This window comes from Zonotrichia albicollis, chromosome 12 (genome assembly GCF_047830755.1).
Source record: "Zonotrichia albicollis isolate bZonAlb1 chromosome 12, bZonAlb1.hap1, whole genome shotgun sequence".
NCBI classification, from domain to species: Eukaryota; Metazoa; Chordata; class Aves; order Passeriformes; family Passerellidae; genus Zonotrichia; species Zonotrichia albicollis.
The window spans coordinates 14,118,737-14,140,513 of NC_133830.1; the positions used below are offsets into that span (position 1 = coordinate 14,118,737).

General features: G+C 50.6%; 2 protein-coding genes across 2 annotated transcripts; one reads left to right on the forward strand and one right to left on the reverse strand.

Annotated features, from left to right (window-relative positions):
• Positions 1-694: 694 nt before the first annotated feature.
• RBM5 (RNA binding motif protein 5) lies at positions 695-15,746 on the reverse strand. Its single transcript, XM_005485480.3, has 24 exons — positions 15,587-15,746; positions 15,034-15,478; positions 14,688-14,843; positions 12,726-12,795; positions 12,174-12,247; positions 9,782-9,865; positions 9,297-9,357; positions 9,074-9,139; positions 8,766-8,926; positions 7,666-7,763; positions 7,084-7,171; positions 6,768-6,845; positions 6,602-6,674; positions 6,003-6,088; positions 5,609-5,687; positions 5,268-5,359; positions 4,561-4,725; positions 3,946-4,092; positions 3,795-3,866; positions 2,887-3,066; positions 2,599-2,673; positions 2,077-2,174; positions 1,862-1,991; positions 695-1,351 (listed from the first exon to the last, which is right to left on the reverse strand). The coding sequence occupies exons 1-24, from the start codon at positions 15,601-15,603 to the stop codon at positions 1,226-1,228; spliced, it is 2,721 nt and encodes a 906-aa protein (XP_005485537.1). The 5' UTR covers positions 15,604-15,746; the 3' UTR covers positions 695-1,225.
• Positions 15,747-17,154: 1,408 nt separating this feature from the next.
• Positions 17,155-21,648, forward strand: PARP3 (poly(ADP-ribose) polymerase family member 3). Its single transcript, XM_005485479.4, has 11 exons — positions 17,155-17,301; positions 17,820-18,058; positions 18,255-18,380; positions 18,763-18,954; positions 19,305-19,440; positions 19,675-19,901; positions 20,041-20,190; positions 20,340-20,417; positions 20,658-20,835; positions 21,046-21,192; positions 21,308-21,648. Exons 2-11 carry the CDS (start codon positions 17,876-17,878, stop codon positions 21,475-21,477), a joined length of 1,587 nt encoding a protein of 528 aa, XP_005485536.2. The 5' UTR covers positions 17,155-17,301; positions 17,820-17,875; the 3' UTR covers positions 21,478-21,648.
• Positions 21,649-21,777: the final 129 nt, after the last annotated feature.

Below are 21,777 nucleotides of genomic sequence, written 5' to 3' on the forward strand. Positions count from 1 at the left end.
CACCCATTCCAAAAAGCAGCCAGAGGATGCTGGCCTTGACCCCCAGAAGGGCATTGCACCAAGCATGAATGGTGAAGCTGCTCCTGCTTCATCCTACCCCTTCCTACACCCACCTGGACATCAGGAGAGCCCACTGCTGGCTCAGCTGTGCGTGAAGGCTGAGCAAGATCCCACAGCCAACAGCACCAGCAAAGGCAGAGCTCAGGGCTGAGATGGGCTCTGATTACCCTGGCTCTTGTGAAGAGGAGTGTGAACAAGGCACAGCACAGCAGAGAACAGAAAGGCAGTAACGGGACAGCTGCAGGACACCTCTGGGGAACCTCATCCTCCCATTACCCAGCCTGCAGCTACCCCACAGCACCGAGGCAGCCCAGAAGAAGCCGAGGTGGAGCACAGGAACCACGTCACCCCCTCCCTGCCCACCAAAGAGCCAGCAGGTAAGACCCAGGGCTCTGGGCAAGTGCAGACACTGCTGCGGGACCTCTCCTGCTCCTACAGTGATGGCAAGAAGGGCTGCAGAGAGATCTGATGCTGCACCAGCCACCACCCAGGCTGGAGCTGTGAGAGAGATGCTGAGAACAAGGCACAGCACAGAGACGAAAGGAAGGAGGGGAGTGGAGAGCTGCATGGAACGGAGACTCCAGGATGAAGTCTCATCAGGGAAGAAGCAGAATGACAGAAAGGACAAGTAGCATTGGCAACTTAATTCTTCATTCACCCACCGAGAAACAGAAATAGGATATTTTTTGGATGTATTTCATTTGGAAATGAGCCAAATTGGCAACTAGAATCAAAGTCTTCAAAAAGTCTATACAAAGATGTATCATACAAAATGTACAGGAAAATTCTCCAAAAAAACAGACAGACAATACAACAAAAGGAGAGCAGAGACAGTTTGAAAGCACAGCTAACAGGTCCTGCTGCTGCTCCAGGGGGCAGGAGCGGCACCTGGACAACATGCTAGAACACAGAATACATTACACTATATACATGACCATACAAAGATCAGCCATCCCCTTTGGTCTAACCAGGAGCTCTCCAGCATGAAGTTGAGTCAGTTCAAACAATCTGCTCATGGAAGTGTTTGTTACATGCTGAGCAGGGAACAACGTCCAAGGGAATGAAATGGTCAACTCTAAACCAAAGCCAGCATACAGCCAGGTCACCAAGGCTACGGAGTTTAACAGTCAGTTCTTGCTAACAAGAAGTGCTCTGCAGGTAGGGGTCACTCCATCTCCGTGAAGCGAGCGAACATGGCTTTCCGCACCGCGTCTTTGTACGAATCCGCCGTGGAGACGCCGTAGGAGCTGCCCTTGGCTCCCAAGCCAGCTCCTCTCATTCGTACCTGGGCCTGCAAGGGAAGGGACACATGTCAGCTCTGCAGTGAGGGGCCAAACCACCACGAGGGCACCACCAAAAATCCCATCAATCCACCCAGCTTCCTTGGGGATCTCTACAGCCATAAATACCACCATGGACACCAAGAGACTGGAGCACATGTAATATCCCACACCTCACACTACTCTGGCCCCAGTCCAACTATGCAGAACAGCTCCTAACAGCACAAGCTGGAGCACAGGCAAAGCCAGGAAAGGCAATAACTGGAGGGAGGGCAGGCCCTCCTGGTGTACTAAGGCCACAGTGCCCCAGGAGTCAGATGCCAAAGGAAGCAAGGCACAGCCATGCCTCTGCTTCAGCATGCAATGGAACAAACATTAGCAGGGGCCAACATAAATACAGGCAGCTCTGCAGTGGCTGGCAGTTTATTCCTTCAGAGCTCTTCAGCAGCAAGTGCTTCTGATTAAACAAGAAAAAAACAAAGGCACCAAACCTCCTCAGGGAGACATCCCTCTTTACTTACCTCAATGGGTGCTGTGATGCCCTGACACTTCCTTCCCAAGCCCGAACCTTCCCTCCAGCCCATGGCCTGCAGCATCTTGTTCCCAATATTACTGTTGTCAAGGCCATCTTTGGTGGGCTGCTCATAATTCCTGCAGGAAGAAGAGAAGAGTTAACAAGCCACCCTCACTGCTCAAGGTGCACTGAGGCAGCTGCTGAGAGCTCTCAGATACGTACACTGTGCCTGCATCGTAGACCTTCTTGCGCTTGGGCTCCGGCGGCTCGGGGATGCCGTACTTTTCCCGCCTCTCAGCTGCTCTGTCTCTGTACTTCATCTACACAAAGCAACCACAGTTAGCATGCATTTCAAGACACTTTTGTTCAGCTTTGAGCTATGGGAGTCATATGAATGCCTGCTACTACAGAATGCTGTACACTGCAGCCCACTAATTCTAGAGCCGAAGACCCAAGTCCCTGGAGCACCATCTGAACCAGCACTGGGGTAAGAAGAGACTTGCAGGTTTCTAGCGCCAGCCTGGCAGCCCTGAGCTAGAGGTGGAATGAGCCTTCCATGCTAAGCCAGATCTGTGGGACACAAGACACTTCTCTCCATCTAACAGGGCAGCTCTGAACCTTGACTGGAAAAGGGGTTGGCTTACAAGGATTATCTCCAGTGACGTGTGTCAGGATAAGGAGAGCTCAACAGATCACCTGCAGAGGCTTTCCATTAGCTACTCATCTGCTCATCTCAACACTGACCTCTCTCTCACGCAGCTCCAAGGCTTCAAGTTCCTGCTCGGAAAGCTTCGATCTCCTGTAGATATCCATGTTTTGCTGAAACAAGAAGAGAGATTCACTTTAACAACATGAAATGCACAACAGTTCTTCTTAAATGAAGTAGCTGACTTTTGGGAGAGCAAAAATCCACCTGCAGATTTTTGCTTTAAGAAAAACACTTTTTCAAACAGCACCATGCCTTCATGGTTTTTGGTTTACACACCTAATTATGACAACCCCAGTGTTTTCCTCACTACATAGCGTAACTACCTTGTGCAAGTCAGACAGCTGCTGATGACGAATCAGAGCATCTTTGTTTGGGAATTGCCTTCTACACAGCAGACAAGCCATCTTCTTCCAGTCAGTCAGCTTCTCCTCCTCATTCTCCATTCTTTCCAGCAAGTCCTCATCATTATCGCTGTCACCACTGTAGGCAGCCACAAGGCCACGCTGAAAAGCAAAGACAGCATTAGGGGAGTGCAATGGTGCCACAGTTCAGAGAGCACAAAGAGGGAACAAAGGCTGCAGATGTGTATCACAGGAGGAACAGTATGCTCTTATTACTTGGGATGAAATCACAGAATGCCTGAGGTTGGAGAGGACCACTGGAGGTCATCCAGTCCAACCCTCTTGCTTAAGCAGGGTCTGCCACTAGCACATACTGCTCAGGACTGTGTCCTGATGACCTCTGAGCATTTCTAGGAAAGGAGACTCCAGAGTCTCTCTAGGAAACCTTCCAGTGCTAGCTCCTTTTCTCATGTTCCCCTGGGTCAGGGATTCCTAAGGGCTGGCCTTGGCAGTGAAGACTGAAACAAAGGTGTTTCAGTCTGTAGTTCAGCCTTCTCTGCCACCTTTGTTGCAGGGTCCCTCTTCTATAAAGTACTGGGCCCACACTTGTGAGTACTGCAACTCACAAGAAGTACATACCACACCAACTGCAAGACTGCAAGTTCCCATTAGCCAAACAATACTTTTAAGTACAGCCCATGCAGAAACCTCAAAACCCCAACTGAGCTCAAGGCTAAGAAGAATCACAGCTGTCCTCAGTGTATCTTAGTCACCCAACCTACTGCACTTGGACCACATGGCTGCAATCATCAGCACCACTTTTACAGGTAATGCCATGGAAATCCATGTTTGAAAGCAAGTTTTGGCCAGAGCTCCTCTACCATACTCACCTTTAGTGGATTTTCATCATCTCCATTTTTCAACACCTCTGGCAAGATCTGCTGTCGCTCAGACAGAGCTCCCTGGATGAGACAAGAATGCCATGAGCACAGAGCTCTCTGTCACAGGAACCCCAGCACACACCACTGCCAGCACCTTCACCTTTTTCTCAAAGAGGGCAAAGCCTGCATCTGCAGCTGCTGATTCCTTCCGCTCCTCCTCCCTGGTACTCAGTGGCTGGAAGCTGTTCTTGAAGTTTTCTTTCTGCTTGTTCAAACTCTTTGCCCAGCGCTCCATGTCTTTAGCAATCTGAAATGCAGAGTGGTTTGCTCACATAGCTCCTCTCAAAGCTATCAATCTCTTATGACACCCGTTCAATCTCACATGCAGTTTCAGAACAAGTCAACCCACTACCTTTTATTTTTAAACCACAGAACACTGGATGCAGTGCAGGTGTTTCCCTGTATACAGCGTTCAAAGATAACACAGCTTGCTGCTTTTACTGTACAAACCCTTCTTATCAAGCTAATCCTCTATGTGATGGCTCAGTTATACTCCCACTGATCCTGGCAGCATTCCATAAGCACTCCTATGCAGAGCTTATTTCTGCACTCAAGCCATGCCAACTCCACCTCTCCTCAGCCCCCCACAGTGCCTGCAAATTGAAGGCATGGACCCCACTGAATAACCTAGGATTTCCTTTCTCATGAGAAAGGAGAAATATCCCATTCCACAGAGAAGATTTCATCCCAATAATGAACCCATTCTGTCTTTTACCTGTTGGGCTGTTTTACTTTTAGGCTTCTCTTTCTTCTCTTTCACTTCTTTGGTGGTGGTTGTGGTAGCTGTCTGTTGGTACGTGACACCCTCTGCTGCAGGCATGTAGGTCTCCTTTTCGCCATCCCAGTACAGGTACTGCTGGGTTAAGGCATTGTAGTAATACTGCCAGAGGAAAGGAGAAGCAGGCAGTTAAACACCTCACACAAGCTCAGTGTCCACGGGAGAACCCAAACAAGCTGATTCACACTACTGCACCACACGGGAAGGCGTTTTGTAGAGTCCAAACAAGTTTTGCAGACTCCAGAGAGGAGTCGAAAGGCAGCAAGTGGCTGAAGCCTCTGTCCCCAAACACAGGTGGTTCTGCCCAACAGCACTATGGAGAATCTTTTGCTTCTCCCAAGAGACGACCCACCAGAGCCCAGAGCTGGGTGCACTTTGCTGGGCACTCGGCAACGAAATAGCTCAGTTATAGTGGCTGTGACAAGTGCTAATCCTATATGGGCCAAATGTGGAGGAAAATTAAGGAAAAGGAGAGAAAAATGCAGGGCTATACCAGAGGGAAATCAAGTCCCAGCCCTATACACACTGCTGAGAGTTATCTGCAACATTGGTATGTTGTGCACTTCAAATGTCACTTGTATGATGAGAGATAGGAAACTAATGGACCTTAACAGTTAAGACATGTGGGAAGAACTTGCGTTTACCTGGGAATTAGGATCATAGTAGAGCCCTGTTATAGGATCATAATAATATCCTGAAGATTCATCATATTGGTAGGTGGAAGTATCAGGGACAGCTGTAAAAAAATTAAAGCGTGGGACATGGTCGTTCCAGACGAATTCAGACAGGTATCTTTCTACATTTCAGGTAAAATTCGGAGATTATAGCAGCCACAACGGCAGAACACGTCTGTAAAGGGCTCATGCAGCCAACGCTCTCCAGGGGCAGCTTCACCATGACAGGGTGATGGAGCACTTGGCCAAAGCTGAGCTTTATTGCTACAGTGACAGAAACCGGTCCCCAAGAGCAGCTCCCGAGCACTTACCGTACTTGGTTCCAGGCACTACGCCAGTTGGAGGAGCTGCCTGTGCCTGAGTGCTAGTGGTAGGTGGTGCTGATTGTGTCTGAAAAAAACCCAAACCACAACCCTCAATTAGAAAATCTGTCACCAAGAAAACAAGGACAGCGAGCCAAGGCGTGAGCAGCGCACCCTACGCGTACGACAGCTAACTCCTCCTCACCAGCATGCTTGGCACTCACCTTTAGCAAAGAACAAAACCATTCCAAAGAAATGGCAGGTGACTTATGACCACAAGCACTGTGACTAACCCACGGACACTCAGAAGCTTTGCTGTACCACCCACTTAAAAAATCAAAGGCTACAGCTAAGCAACATATGCCAGGCTTTGAAAGCAAGGACTCATCAGTGCTGTAATTACCGGAGAGTCAGGTGAGTTTGTCTGCTGATTATACAGCTGAGGACTCTGGGACACGACTGCAGCTGTTGTTGTAGTGACCGGAGCTCCTGCCAAAAGAGAGCAGCAATGTATAAGCCAACTAATTTGTAAAACTACTGCATCCTAGGGCTAAAATTACTTTGTTTATAGCTCCAGCTACTAATTCCAGCTCCAGCAGCCAAACAAGGCAATAAACGTTCTAAAGGAGATAGATACACAGTGGGTATCTTCTACCCAGACAAGGAATAGTTTCCTTTTCAGGAGGAAACATTCTGCACTTAAAGTCAGCAATTCCTGGCCTCTACAGCTCTTAGTGTTGAACATTTGCTAGAGCTGCTTACACTGCTAGCATAAGTTCAAAGCCTTTGTCAATAGTCTGAAACTAAGGCTTCTCTCTCAACTTGCATGAGAGATTCCACTTCAACAAATCTGCTACAGCTCTCTAGTAATGCATCCTCATTCAGACATCCTGAGAGCAAAATGAGCCAAGTCTTCTGTGCAGCCAAACAACAAAAGCAGGCAAAATACTACTGCAAAATTATAATTACAAACAGCTGCTTCTAAGATGGTGGAAGCACTACCTGATATGGTAGCTGTGTCTGTGTCCAACACTCCTCCTTGATTTTGGTAGTACTGCTGATAATCCTGGGAATACTGTAAAGGGAAATGAATGACAACACAAGGTGAGTAATCTGCATACCCAAATTATGACAACCTATTGCTTAGAGCATAATCTCTACTACTAACCTGAGCATACTGTGAGTATCCATCCTGTCCTGACTGGAGATAGCTGTAGTCAAGGGTGCTGCCCTCTCCAGTCTGTGGCTGAAATTCCAAGAAGATATATTTGTCAGGGACAGGTTAAATAATTTGTCAGGGACTTAATGAAATAATTTCATGCACCCTAGTGCCTAGGCTCCAAACTGATTGTGTGTGGACCAGATCTCTCATGGCTGAATCTGCCATCAAACTGAACCAAGCAGGTGGCCAGCAGGGCAATTACACGGTCAGCATTTTAATTTTCAGGAAAGCAGGACTATGAGTAGCAGTCTCCAAATCATACCTGGGTGGATGACCACTGGGCTGCAGCAATGGCTGTACTTGCCACAGAGAAGGCGCTGACTCTGTTACCATCTGGGAGAAGCAGGTCTCTGCAATCACAAAAATCAGGCACCTGAGTAAGTTCTGCTTTTTACTGAAGTGTCTCCCTATGCAAGGAGGTGGAGTCTGCCCTCACACACGGATTTCTTGGCAGTTATGAAACATTCAGAATGTTTTATAACACGAGCCAAAACATTGCTTGGCAAGTAAAGGAACTTCAGGTTCATTGTTGTAGAGTCGGCAACAAGTCAGAAGGTCTCCAAGGAAACAAATATGCTGTGCACACAAACAGTTACAGTGTTATCTTCAGAGGATGGAAGCAGGGGTGTGGGGAACACTGCTTTGACTCTCCCGGTACACAGTGAAGAGCAGGATGCATGCAACACAAGTGACTTATGGGAAGCAAAACTTTGGAGTTAGAATGAGCTTAATAAAAGCATGGGTGACAAGAAGAAACCATCCAATATAAAGGGAAGGGGTGGGTATGTGAATTAAAAAAAAAAAGGCAAAAACCAAAAATGCAACTGACTGCTATCACACTCACTTTCTGGCACTCTTTGCAAAGTCAACACCAATTGTTTTGCCATCAATTTTTAGTGGTGGCTGAAGACTTTGTAAAATCTGTAGCAGTTGAGAAGCATCCTACAAAAAAAAAATACTCATTATTATGAAGGGCAGTTTACTGAGGGGGATCCATAAGTCCCCCAAACTCCACCTTTTCATGTAGAGCCACTGAAAAGAGCTAAAGATGTAAAAAACACCTCCATCTCCTCACATTACACACGTGCAGAAGAGCACAGTGAGACCCCTGTGACCCCATGTGAAAATACTGAGCCTTTCCCTGGGTCACATAGTATTAAATATGTTCCAGAAGCTAGGTTCATCAAGACACACACTACTCCAAATGGGACAACAGCAAAAACTGAGATTAGGCACCTGTTTTAATCCAACCCTTTCCTCTGATTAAAGCAGGTCCAAACAGACCACACTGCTGCTCGAGTTTCATGTACAGACTCAGTGAACCATTCAGGTTGGAAAAGACCTTTAAAATCACTGAGTCCAATGGCTAACCCAGCCAGTATTATGTCACATCCAGGAACAGAGATCCACTGCCCTTAATGAATCCCCAGCACATGACCTCCCTGAAACTTAGGAGGCTTTTCTCATATCTCTGCAATTTCCTGTGTTTCAATTTATATGGCTATTCCCTTTTGTCTTCTCCTTGAGAATGTTTCTGCTGTCCTTACACCCTCCCACTGGATGCTGCTAAGAAGAGCAACATCTGCCTCCTCCTCTCTTCTCCAGGTGGAAGAAGCCTAACTCTATGCACGTGTTCCCACACTGTATGCCCCAGATCTTAGAATCTGTCAAAGTATGATCCCACAGCAGTACTTCTGCAATCAAAGCACGAAGCTAAGCTGCAATTCAGAACAGAACTCTGCTACCAAAATAGATTTTCAACCTGCTCCCAACGTCCCACCACCTTTCAAACTGCAGCTACATATTATCAGCTTTGACACACTGCATCCATCAACACTCCTTGAAGGGGGACAGTCCTAGAGACAGCTCAGGGCTCTAAATGCTGCAATGCAGAGAAGGAGGTTAAGCAGCTGTTTCTCTCCAGAACACCAGTAAAGTCCTCACCATGGCAGAAGACAGCTGCACAAACGCAAAGCCTCTGTTCTGCTGAGTCTGCTTGTCTTTGATGAGACGAATATTATTGACTGCCAGAGAGGCATAGGGAGACAAGGCAGTCATGATGGATTCCACCACTGTGTGAGGAGCAATGTTTCGAAGAATGATGGCTGAGGAGAAAATGGATGACATTAGCAGTGCACATCATAGCTTTGCAGAGTGTTTCAAGTCCTTCAGCTGGCAGGCCGAGGTACAGAAAGGATTTTTAGTATGTGTGTTTACATTTCACATTCTAGAGTAAGTCAAAGATCACTTACTATCACAGTAATAATCCACAGACTGAACGGCTTCTGCTGCGCCAGGTGGTACCTCCTGTTCTGAATCTTTGTATGAAGAGAAAATATTTCAGTCAGGACATGGTTCATTCACTTCAAGCTCAGCATTTCATAAGCCAGTCTAGAACCCACATGGAACTCTGGCTCCTACATAGGCCAGAGAGTTTCCCACAAACTGGACATGAAAGAGGTGATGGTAACGTACCAAACTTGTCTGCTCCACAGCGGAAGCATTTGAGCCTCCTCCTGAAGTTGTAAAGGCAGCACTGTGACAAACAAGAGAAGCCCAGTAAGAACTTGGGTAATTTTAGTAATGCTGCATTTACTGTACACTAACAAAACCCAGACATTCACACAAAGTAACAAAATAAAGCTAAACCCACCAGAATAATCCAGAACATCAAAAGCCACCCTTATCTGCACCACAGCTGCTTTTCACAACATCCCAGCTACTTTTTCCCTACTCATCCCACATCAGTTATTTTAACTGATGTAGTCTTTGGCTTACAATCCCAAGTGTAGTTACAACGCAGTCACTAAAAGCAGTGTTAGAAGGGAACACATGCGGGGGAATAATTTAACTTTATGGGGAGCAGGAGCAGGTTTGATTTAGGTGTCACCTTCTTTAAACCACTGAGCAAGCAGTGAGCTCCAGAGCAAGACCAACTCTCACAGAAACATGTGTTGTACCTTGTTGCAGAGCCAATCCTCAAATTTAGGCCTTGGGTTGCTGTAGTGCATAGCAATCTGCTTCCCTTGGATCACCAGCTTTTTCTGCAAAAAAAGTGGTTTCAATTATTCCTGTATCAAGACACACACGTCCATTTTCCCATGGCAGAGCACCCTTCGGAGGAATCAGTGCTCCTGAATTAAATGGACAACATATGGGGAGGATGTGGAGGACAACCACCGCCACCTACACCCTGCCCATCCAATCCTGCAGAGAGGAGGACGAGGGCAGTAAGAGAATGGGATGTGGAGCAAAGATAAACAGAATCAGGGAGTGTAGAAAAAGCTGCCAAACACTAAACGCTGACATGGAACCAGAAAGTGTCTCGAAGGAGACAGAGTCCTAATCTGCTGCATTCAGATTAACACATTTTTAGGAGTCTCTTTGCCCCCACATTTCTATTCACTTCTGGTATAGCACTGAGAGACTTTTAAAACATGTCCTTAGGTGACTGCTTCACTTCGTCCCCTACTCCAAACACCCCAGACCTTTTAACCACATTTGGATTTACTTTTCCAAGCACACTTCAGAAGTGTCCCCTTGAAAATACAGTAATTCCTCCCAAAGGGACCCTGCTTAGACTTCTTGAAGGCTGGATTACAAGTGCCATCAACTGAAACATAACTCAAGTGGTTTCATTTGACTACTGCATCAGTTCAATTGGAAGCCTGCACAAGAGGTTTGTGTTCTTCATTCAGGCAAGAGCTCTCCAAAATGAGTAACTAGACTGCACGTGAAGCTTCTCCAGGGGTAGGAAAAGTTCATAATGCTTTCAGCATGTCCTCTCACTCTGACTTCAGAGGAGTTAGAAATTTACAGCTATTAAGAAGCCTTGACTCTCAGCCTCACGCTTTGCCAAGCGTGGGTATGCAGAACGACCTTTCAAAATATGGCTCTCAACATATTTTGGTCAAACAGGTGGAAGCACATGTGAGGAAGTGCAGATTAGAGGCCACACCCCAGACACTGCAACGGCAGAACCATTTTTATAGCAGGCTGGCTTTCTGCAGAGCATCAGTGTCAGGACCAGTGGCTTTTCTGATAACAGGGTCTGACACAGATCTAGCACGTAGCATGAATAAGGCTCTCACATTCTGCACGACTGAACAGGGCAAAGCCATTGCTCCTACCGGCAGGAGGGAGGGTTGGAGGGCCCAGCACTCACTGGATGTGCACACATAGAAACAAGGCTGCTGGCATAGTTGCAATACATCGTTCTGTCATCTAACAGGCAGCAACCCGGCTGCTGGGGACAGGCTATGTTTTCCCTACTACTAAGGTGGTTGCTTACTGGAGTGAATTTGAGTGTATTTCAATAAATTATGCATCAGTATAGCTTTGTATATATTAAAAAAAATTAATTTCTGAATACATGCTCAGCATTAATTTCTTGGTATTGGTCTCTCCCCAACAGCTACCTGCCCTACCGAGCAGCATGTCAGGAAACAGAATGTGAAAGCTGCTCTCTGGCTGGGGATGTCATCCATAGTGTGGGACATATGAAACACTATTCCAGCACAAGGCATATGACAACTTCCATCTGCTGGAACTGCCATGAATCCCATGATGGTGCCGTTTCTTTATTATAACATCAACAGAGCAGAAAACCAGTCATAATGTTGTCACAGGACTGTTGCATCAAATATTCAGGTGCAGGAAAAAAATCTGTGATTTGACACTTTGCTCACTTTGAGAGTATTTTCAAGTTCTGCTGTTAAAATAGGTTATGCATCTCAAAGTAGTGAAAGCAAGTGAAACTGTTTGCAGGGCAACAGGAAAATCTCACAGGAAAACAAACCAGGGGACTCTTACTGCATTTTGGCTCCTTATCAAGTCATAGTAACAAAAAAGCCAAAATACAGTGTCTAACAGATGTGAGATCTCACTGTCTGCCTAATTTAGTTGAAATGAATAGGCTTTTTTCTCTATAAGAGCCAGTTCCCCCTCTTTAACTGGGGTAACAGATTATTGCCAAGAACTGACACTTCTCTTTCAGGGTTAATACCAATGCAACACAGAGATGTGGTGCTTTCTCCGACAACAGAGAAGGAAACACCAAGTGGAAATAAGCTAGGGTTTTTTAACAAATACTAGCCAAATCTTCATAAGCAAATTAAATGGAAACCAAGTCATTTAAAACAATGGCACCTTTTACCAAAGCAGAACTTTCTCTCCTAATTTTATCTTCTATGTTACAAATTTTAATATATACAAAGCTTTTATTCTTTAAATCACTGTTATGGAACAAACCACTCCTTCCACCTCTATTTTTTCCTTTTTTTTTTTTTTCTCATTAAACTGTACAGACTTGTTCCATTTTCAGGAATATCTAGACTTGGTGAGTGAAGCAACCTGATTGGCTTCCATCCAGCTGGTAGCATCTTGAAAGTGATAAAACTCCACGAAGGCGAAACCACGGCTTACACCTAGAGACAGCATTCAGATATAGACGGGATACTTGTGTTAGTCAGTTCCTTTAAAACAGGTGAATCTCTCTCCAACTGCTTCATTACTTCATGACAAAGCAGCTTTACAAATGCGACGTCAGTCAACTGCTGGGATCTGCTCGTTATTTTGCCATGGCAAGGAACCAAGCTGCCTTAACTGGCTACATTTCACTCCATCTGAATCCATCTTTAAGGGTAACCATGCAACACACTACATACTATTAAATGGGTTTACACTATTATTACTTACCAATACCTGTTAACAAAACCCCCTGTAGACAGACTTCTTTTAACATGTTGACCAGCTATCTAAGTCTTCCAAAAAGCCACATTCCTTAGCCATGGCAAACCTTTTTTTTTTTAATTGCATGTGCTTGCAGTTTGGGGACAATTCTGGATACTCTTTTGGGCTGGGGAAGAGGAAGATGATGTCAAAAACTGGATTAAGAGCTCTCACCTGTCTTTCTCTTCATCAGCCTCACGTCTGCAGGCTGAGGACCTTCAAAGGACTCAATAAGCTCACGAATCTGCAGGAGATTTTGATCCAACAGTTAAAACTTTCATAGCTTGGCAGAAAGAAGTCACAGAAACCACCTACCTTGCAGTACCATGAAAGAGATACACAAAACAATGTTTTTAACACTGTCTCAAAGACAAAGAAGACATTTACTGAGAACCCATCACTGGACTGATGAGCATCCAAGTCCATAACTGTAACCCTCACTCAGGACATTGAATCATCCAGAGCCTGAATCCCTACAATTGTGTGTTCTCAGATTATCTGGTCAGTGTTCTCAGTATTTGGTCATGTATCTTTGCCATACATATATATGGCAAAGCCAGTGCATGATCCCAAGATTCTGAAAAGAACACTGCTGGTATCCCTTTGCTCCTAGCAATGAAAAACAAGAAGCCTGCACTGCAAGGCTCCATGATCAATGTATTCTTAAGCCTCATGCTAAAGACCTCATCCTCTAGCTGACTTCCATCAGTTTTTCAGGATAAAGCAGATTTGTGAAGAACGTGTCAACCCAGAAAAACCTGAAGAAATGTCAGTTCTGGTGTAACAAACCTGCTGTGGCACAGGCAGCCTCTGCCACTCTGCAGAGGCATGGAGGAAAAACAAAAACTAACAAATGTTTTAGAGTAGGAGACACAAGGTTTTTTCAGCAGCTTTCACAGAATTCAAAGTACATTACAAGCAACATCAAAACAAAAACTTATCTAAAGCTGCCCTTTTATATGCTGACTGGAAATAATACCAGGTATGCAAGTGAATTTTTCTTATGAAAAATGTAGAAAAAAAAGAGAATTGTGTACACAGCCAGAAGTAGTGTTAATGTAAGAATTCAATTCCACGTTGCAAGATGCATTGTCTACACTCTGAGTTCAGAATTAAATATTCATATAAATTATGCTACAGTTATTGCACAACTGTAAAGCTACACCATTATCTCAGAAACAAGAACTGTTCCAAAATGTTCTGTGTAATGTCTGACTGGGCTGTCTCATTTGTATGCAGGAACCTACACTTGATTTCAAACACTCACGAAAATGTCAGAGCAGTATATGGTGATCAGGAACCCTCAATACCAGGGGGGTAACAAGTAATCAACGAAAAAGCAAAGGAAAAAAAAATCTGCATTGTAAAAATGGTGCAAATGTATTCTCTGTGTTAGCAATTAAGGCACATACACATCAAAGGCAGAGGCGGAGTCTTGACTGGAAACAAACTGGGCTCAGCTTTTACCCCTCAAATCGCGCTTATATCTTGGTAACCAAAATAACCCAGTAAGAAGAGAAACCCTAAAAAGTTACCATAGATAAGAAACCTTAAAGCTTTAACATCTTTCAAATAAATACGTCAGACAAGCAAGCACCAAGCTCGTTAGTACTTGCTCCCTCAGCTCGGGAGCAGCCATTTTGACTCCCACAGCTGCGCCCACACAAAGCAGCTTTGTGCGGGGCTGTGCTCGGCTAAGGAGCTCGGTGACTGTGTGTGACCCCATCGGTCACAAGTTCTGGCCTCGATAAAGAGCAGAAAAACTGGTGATTGCCACCTCTTTGTCTCTGTCCCCCTCCCCCCTCCCTGCAGTGGAGCGAAACAGCAGAAAAAATCTGCCTCTTCCCTCCCATACAGAAAAGCGGCAAGGAGCAGATCGTTTCAAATCCACTCTTAGAAAAACATCCGTGAAAAAACGAATATTCACAGCTCGTTCCGTCTGAAAGGGACTGTTTAACATTGAACTGACCTCTATTACTTAACACTGGGAGTTTAAATGCTTTCAGAGCTCAAAATGGCAGCGCCACAGCGCTGGAGAGCGGCCACCATGATGCAGCGCTCAACAAAATGGCAGCAGCCGCTTCGGCACGGCCCTGCCCGGGGGCAAGGCAGGCACGGCCCCGCCCGGCTACTCACATCGTTCTCCGTGACCGTGATGGGGAGCCCACGCAACATGATGGTCTTGCTTTCTTTCTCATCGTTAATATCGTTCCTGTAGTCGTGCTCGCCGTAGTCGCCATCGGAATGGTACCCGTCCTCCGACTTGTCGCTGTTCCTGCGCTCCCGCTCCCTCTGGAAGCCAGCGGCCAGGGTTAGGCACCGCGATTCCCCGCGGCGTCCCCACAGTGCCACACGAACGGACGGCGACACCGACACCGCCCGCCGGCCCGGGGCTGCTCCGCACGGCCCCGGGCAGCGCTCCGGGCTCCAACCCGCTCCCGGCGCCCTCCGCCCCGCAGTACCGGCCCCCGGCCCCGCTCACCTCGGGGCTATCGTAATCGCGGCTGTCGTAGTCTCTATCATAGTCTCGGCTATCGCGACTGTCGTAGTCTCGGCAATCCCGGCTATCGTAGTCCCGGCAATCGTAGTCTCGGCTGTCCCGGCTGTCGTAGTCGCGGCAATCTCGGCTATCGTAGTCTCGGCAATCGCGGCTGTCGCGACTGTCGTAGTCTCGGCAGACCCGGCTGTCTCGGCTGTCGTAGTCCCGACTGTCGTAGTCGCGGCAGTCTCGGCTATCGCGGCTGTCGTAGTCTCGGCTGTCGTAGTCTCTGCTATCGTAGTCGCGATAGTCATCATAGCGGTCACCGCGGCGCTCCTCGCTGGACCTCTTGTAGTCATCCCTCCGCCGGCTGCGGGACTCCCGCTCGTCGCGGTCCTCCCTCTCCACGATGGAGCCGTAGCGGCCGCTCCGCTCCGTCCGGCTCACCCTGCGGGGCACACCGGGCCGAGCTCAGAGCGTGAAGCGCCCGCCGCGACCCCCACCACCCGTCCTTCCGCCTCCTCCCGTCTCCCCTCGCCCTCCCGCCGCCACTCACCGCTTGTCCGAGCCCATGCCGCCGCCCAGGATCCGCAGGCACCAGGCACAGCACGATCCGGCACCACACGCCAAGCACACCCGCACAGTCCCTCTCGCTGCCTCGCCACAAAATGGCGCCTAAGGGACCGCCCGTCTTGTACCCAGCAGCCACCTCGCGCCCCGACTGGAAGCTTCCAATAGGGGCGCAGGCGCAGCGGCCGCGCGGCACGCCGGGAAATGTAGTTGGGGGGCGCTGCCGCCATTAAAAGCCCTGCGGTGCGGCCTCCCCCCCATCATCATGGGAGCAGGATGCTCAGAGCCCCCTCCAGCCTGACTCTGGACAATGCCAGGAATGGGGCAGCGCAACTGCTCTGTGAAACAGCTCCCCATGCCTCGTCGCAGTGCATTTCTTCCTCATGAACCATCCAAAACTGCTGTCAGTTGAAAGCAGTTATCCCTTGTGCTGTTACCGTGTGCCCCATCCAAAATCCCCTCTCCAGCCGACTTGGAGCCCCTCTGGGGGCTGGAAGGGGCTCTTAAGTTCCCCCTGGAGTCATCTCTTCTGCACAGTGAAGAACCCCAGTTCCTCCCCCTATCAATAGCTAAATAGTTTTCATGGCCTATGGTCCCTTTGGGGAGCACATGCCTCAGTTAAAAGTGAATAATTTCTGTTCCCAAGGGAGGATGTGGGGCTGTATCCCCACCTGCACTGCCTGGGCTCACATGGCCAATCCCAGGACCTGCAAAGCCAACCAGACTTTGGCCCCAGCAATGTTGTCCTCTCCATATTCCCAGCACCAAGGTCCCCACTGCCCCCTTCCCATGGCACCAGCACAGTCCCTGCTCCTGCACAGCTCTCCTGCCTGGACCTGAACCCTTCAGAGCATGGCAGGAGCAGGCAGAGGCTGCTGAGAGCCCTTCAAACCACATTCAAATGCAGTCAGGTCCTCCTCACTGCCTGACCCTCAGTCCTGAGAGTTTGCTTGGGACCCAACAAAATATATTTAAAAATTATACACAAAATGGTGCCATCTTTATTTTTTTCAAGACAGTTTTCTTAGTCTAAGAGCATGGCGGAGTGGGGCTGGCTGGAGGGCACAGTGGGGTCAGGGTCACATCTCATCCAGGGACTGCTTGGCAGAGCAGGCAGTACAGACAGACAGGCAGTGCAGGCAGTGCAGACAGACAGTACTGCAGTACAGACAGACAGGCAGTACAGACAGTGCAGGCAGTGCAGTACAGGCAGTACAGACAGACAGTACAGGCAGTGCAAGCAGACAGGCAGTGCAGACAGACACACAGTACAGGCAGTGCAGGCAGTGCAGACAGACAGTACAGCAGTACAGACAGACAGGCAGTACAGACAGACAGTACAGGGAGTACCAGCAGACAGGCAGTGCAGACAGATACACAGACAGTACAGAAAGTGCAGGCACTGCAGACAGACAGGCAGTACAAGCAGACAGGAATTGCAGACAGACAGACAGTACAGGCACTGCAGGCAGGCACTGCAGACAGACAGACAGACGGCAGTACAGACAGTACAGGCAGTGGAGCCGAGCAGCAGGCAGCTCTGTCACAGGGTGCATGCGCTGCTGCCCGGAGGCGTCTCAGCTGTTTCCGCTGTCATCCCCGAGTGCTGCCTAAGGAAAAAGTTTCTCCTCTGGGCAGGCTGCCCGGCCAGCCTGGAGGCTCCCGGCAGCTCTTGCAGGCAGCCCTGGGCAGCAGGAGCAGGTAGGACACAGCCTGTAGCCCCTGTCCCCACTGCTGTCCTCAGCTGGGATGGCAGGGGCACAGCACACAGGGGCTGTCCAAGCCCCCTCCTGCCCAAATCAAAGCATTTCACTGCTCTTGAGAGCAACTGGGGGATGACATTTCGTGTCAGGTGGTGTGTGGTTGCATTGTTTCCCCTATTGCATGTCCCTGGGGGCACAGAGCTGGCCGAGCCTTGGGGACACACTCGTGTGGATTGGGGGTTCCTGGTGAGGGGAGATGGGGACACAGCTCCCCTGTGCTCCCCCTCGGCTCTGTGTCACTGGGCTCTTTCCACTCTGGGGTCCCTCAAGGGCTGAAGGGTGCTCAGAGGCTCTTCCACACACCCTGAACACAGGGACAGGATTGTGGGCAGAGGTCCCATCCCCTCCTCCAGCCCTGCTGTGGGCTGAAGGCACAGGGAAAGCAAGGCACAGCCCACTGGACTTTCCTGGAAGGGCAGCTTGGCATCTCTCACCTCTCCCTCTGCTGTCCCCAAGGATTTTTTTGAGGGATTAAGGCTGTGCTGACCGGTGACAGCAGGGGGGGCTCAGTCATGGCTTCCAAGCGCCAAGCTTCCTCCTCGAAGCAGCCAGACAGCAGGGAAAAGAAACCGAAAGTGGAAGAGGAGGACGACACCTGGAGCTCCACCTTGGCAACCCTGAAAACCGCTGCCAAGGAGAAGCCGCCTGCCACGATTGATGGGCTGTGCCCCCTGAGCTCAGCAGCGGGTGCCCGGGTGAGAGCAGGGCTGGGCGGCTCAGAGGGGCAGGGGGGGAGGCTTGGGGCAGTCTCAGACCAGCCCCTGCCCTGCTGACACAGGGGCAGCCCCAATTTCCCTTGCAGACCCCGTGTGTTCCCACTGGGACATTTGTGCCCCCTCTCCTTCCCTGAATGCTCCCAGGTGCCAGCCCAGGCCATGTCACTCGCTGTAGGTCCATGAGGACTATGACTGCACCCTGAACCAGACCAACATCAGTGCCAACAACAACAAGTTCTACATCCTCCAGCTCCTGGAGCACGATGGTGCCTACAGTGTGTGGAGCCGCTGGGGCCGCGTGGTGAGTCCTCCTGGGCATTGCTCATCCCCTGCACCTCAGCTGGCCCCACCCTGCCTTCAGAGCCCCAAAAACTGACTGTGAACCTGGTGGTGCCTGGTCCCAAAGCGAGCACCCAAGTGTCCTGCTATAGCACTTTAAATGGGGGACTTAATGGACTTTTCCCCACACAACATAGCCTGCCTGTCTGGGGCATGTGGCACCTGTCCCTGCAGTGAATGTGAGTGTGACAGCCCAGCAAGGGGTCCTGGGGTGTCTTCCTGAGCTGGTGGCTCAGCACATTCCTGCTCACTGCCCCACAGCATTGCTCTCCCCTTGTTCCTGCCTGCCCGCTTCCACTGGCATGGGGCTGGTGGAGCTCCTGACTGCTGCTCTCCACTGCCAGGGAGAGCCAGGCCAGTCCAAGCTCATGCCCTGTGCCTCCCTGGAGGCTGCCAAGAAGGACTTTGAGAAGAAGTTTCGGGAGAAGACCAAGAACAGCTGGGCAACAAGGGAGAACTTTGTTGCCCACCCAGGAAAGTACATGCTCATTGAGGTGCAGCCAGGGGCTGGGAAGGAGGTGGAGGCTACACTCAGGGTGAGTACTGAGAGAGCTTGTCACCATGGTGGGATGGTCCTCATTGCACTCCTGGCCCACTGAACACCAGGACATCCAAGAGGGTCAGCAGGATGGGATGGGTTTTGAGGGGGGGTCTGGGTGCTTGCTGAAGCAGCTTGCTGGCAGAGATTTGGGGCTAATGGGTTAAAATGGAGTGGGAGGGCATCCTGAATGAGAAACATGGCCTTGTGGGTGGCATGGAAAGTGGAGGCAGCACCTGCTCATTGCTCTGCTGCCCCAGGACCGGGCTCTCCTCACAGAATGGGCAGCCCTGGTGCTGTGCTCCCACAGCTGCCTGCAGGCCCACAGCTGATGTGGGGTGTCTGCAGGTGGATGCCGTGGATGGGGACAAGGTGTGCAAGCAGCGGGTGCTGCCCTGCACCTTGGACAGAGCCACTCAGGACCTGGTGTCCCTCATCTTCAGCAGTGACATGTTCCGGGATGCCATGCAGACCATGAACATCGGTAGGAGCTGGTGGCTGATGGGTGGCATGGGCTCTGTTGGGGGGTGAAGGTGGGTAGGTGAAAGGAGCAGAGGTGCTGATGGGTTTTAGAGCACCCCCTCTGATATCCTGGCACCTGATGGGACTGTGGACACCCCATGCTGGTGCCTACACTTGCCCATGGTGATTCTGGAGGTTCTTGGAGGTAGCTGCAGGGCGAGTGGGGTGGATGGGTTCACCTTGTCCTCCCCTGCAGATGTGAAGAAGATGCCCCTGGGGAAGCTGAGCAAGCAGCAGATTGCGAGGGGCTTTGAGGCACTGGAGGAGCTGGAGGCAGCCCTGAGGGAGCAGCCCCCCCAGGCCACCCGCCTGGAGGAACTCTCCTCACGCTTCTACACCATCGTCCCACACAACTTTGGGCGGGCACGGCCACCCACCATCAACTCCCCTGAGCTGCTGCGTGCCAAGAAGGACATGCTGCTGGTGAGCTGCCAGAGCACACGGTGCCTGACATCCCTCCCTGGTGGGGCAGGAGCTGCTGGCATGAGGCTGGGCTTGCCCCGGCCCCCTGGCACAGTGCCCACCACTGGTGCTGAGGATGTCCCTGCTCTGTCCCTGCCAGGTGCTCGCTGACATTGAGCTTGCACAGAGCCTGCAGGCTCAGAAAGAGAAGGAGGAGGAGGAGAAAGAAGTTGCCCATCCACTGGATCAGGATTATGCCCTGCTCTGCTGCCAGCTCTCCCTGCTTGACCCGGCCTCCCGGGAATACCAGGTGCTGCTTGTGCCACAGTGTCCCATAATGGGAAACAATTATGTCAGGCCTGTGGGCACCCCAAAGCCTTCTACAGTCCCAGGGGGACCGTGGGCATTGCTGAGATGGCTGCCTGGAATGACACAGCTTTTTTGCCTCCCCCTTGGCAGCTGATCCAGACCTATGTGATGCAGACTGGGCACAAACTCCACATCCTCAACATCTGGCAGGTGGCCCGAGATGGTGAGGTGAGGAGGAGCTGATTCTCCCATGTCACAGTGGGGAAGCCATGGCTGCACCCCAGGATTGCTTTAGGGCTTCTCCACCCAGGAGGGCATTCAGCCCAGCTGGCCAGGGCCGAACAGGGACCCACTCTCCTGCCCCTCCAGCCAGGCACTGGGGCTGGACTGGGGAGGGGGGTGGCAGTTCTCCACCCCTGGGCCCCCATGTGTCCCTCTGTGGACAGCCTTTATGTCTGATCTCTGCAGGATGAGCGTTTCAAGGCCCACGAGCTGCTGGAGCACCGGCGGCTGCTGTGGCACGGCACCAGCGTGGCGGTGGTGGCGGCCATCCTGAGGAGCGGCCTGCGCATCATGCCCCACTCCGGCGGCCGCGTGGGCAAGGGCATCTACTTTGCCTCTGAGAACAGCAAGTCAGCCAGCTATGGTGAGGATCCTGCCATGGGCTGGGCTGTCTGTGATGCCTACAGGGTCTGTGTGAGCCTGGCTGCCCTTGCATACCTCCTGCCAGGCAGCTGTGGGCTTGCCGTGCCCCTTCCCTGCCATGGTGATTGGTCCCGGTGCTCCAGCGTGGCCTGGGCACGACCAGATGGGAGTGCCAGGAATGGTGATATCATTCCCTTTTCTCCCATGGCAGTGGGCCGTACATCTAAGAATGTTGGCATCATGTTCCTGTCGGAGGTGGCCCTGGGCAAGCCCTACCGCATCACCAGCGACGACCCCACGCTGTGTGAGCCACCTGCTGGCTATGACAGTGTCGTGGCCTGTGGCCGCACAGAGCCGGGTGAGCTGCGGGCAGGAAGGGCTGTGGCAGCTCTGGGGCTGTGCTGCGCAGAGGGTGGCAGGGGGGAGAGGCCAGATCTCAGGTTTCATGTGGTGCTGGGGTGTCTTTGGCCCAGATCCTGCACAGGACGAGGAGGTGCTGCTGGATGGCAAGAAGGTGCTGGTGTGCCAGGGCAAGCCCATCCCCATGCCCGCCTACAAGGACTCCTCCTTCAGCCAGAGCGAGTACCTCATCTACAAGGAGAGCCAGTGCCGGCTCCGCTACCTTGTGCAGCTCCGCTTCTGAGGGTGCCTGAGAGCACCCTGGCCCTGGCCCAGTGCCAGGAGGTGACACCCACCAGCCCAGAGCACAGTGATCTGTGGACTCCCTGGCCACCCCACCTGGGACTTGGCAAGGGACAGGCTGGCATGGGCACTGAGCTTGCTTTGATTGTCAATAAAAGCACTGTGCCTTGCACCGGGTGCTGCTCTCACTTTCCTGCCCAGCAAGGTGGGTGTGCTGTAGCGAGGGGTGTCTGTGGGTTCCTGAAGGGATGGCGTGGGTGGCTCTGGGGGGGCTGAAGCCTTCAGATGAAAGCTGGTGTTT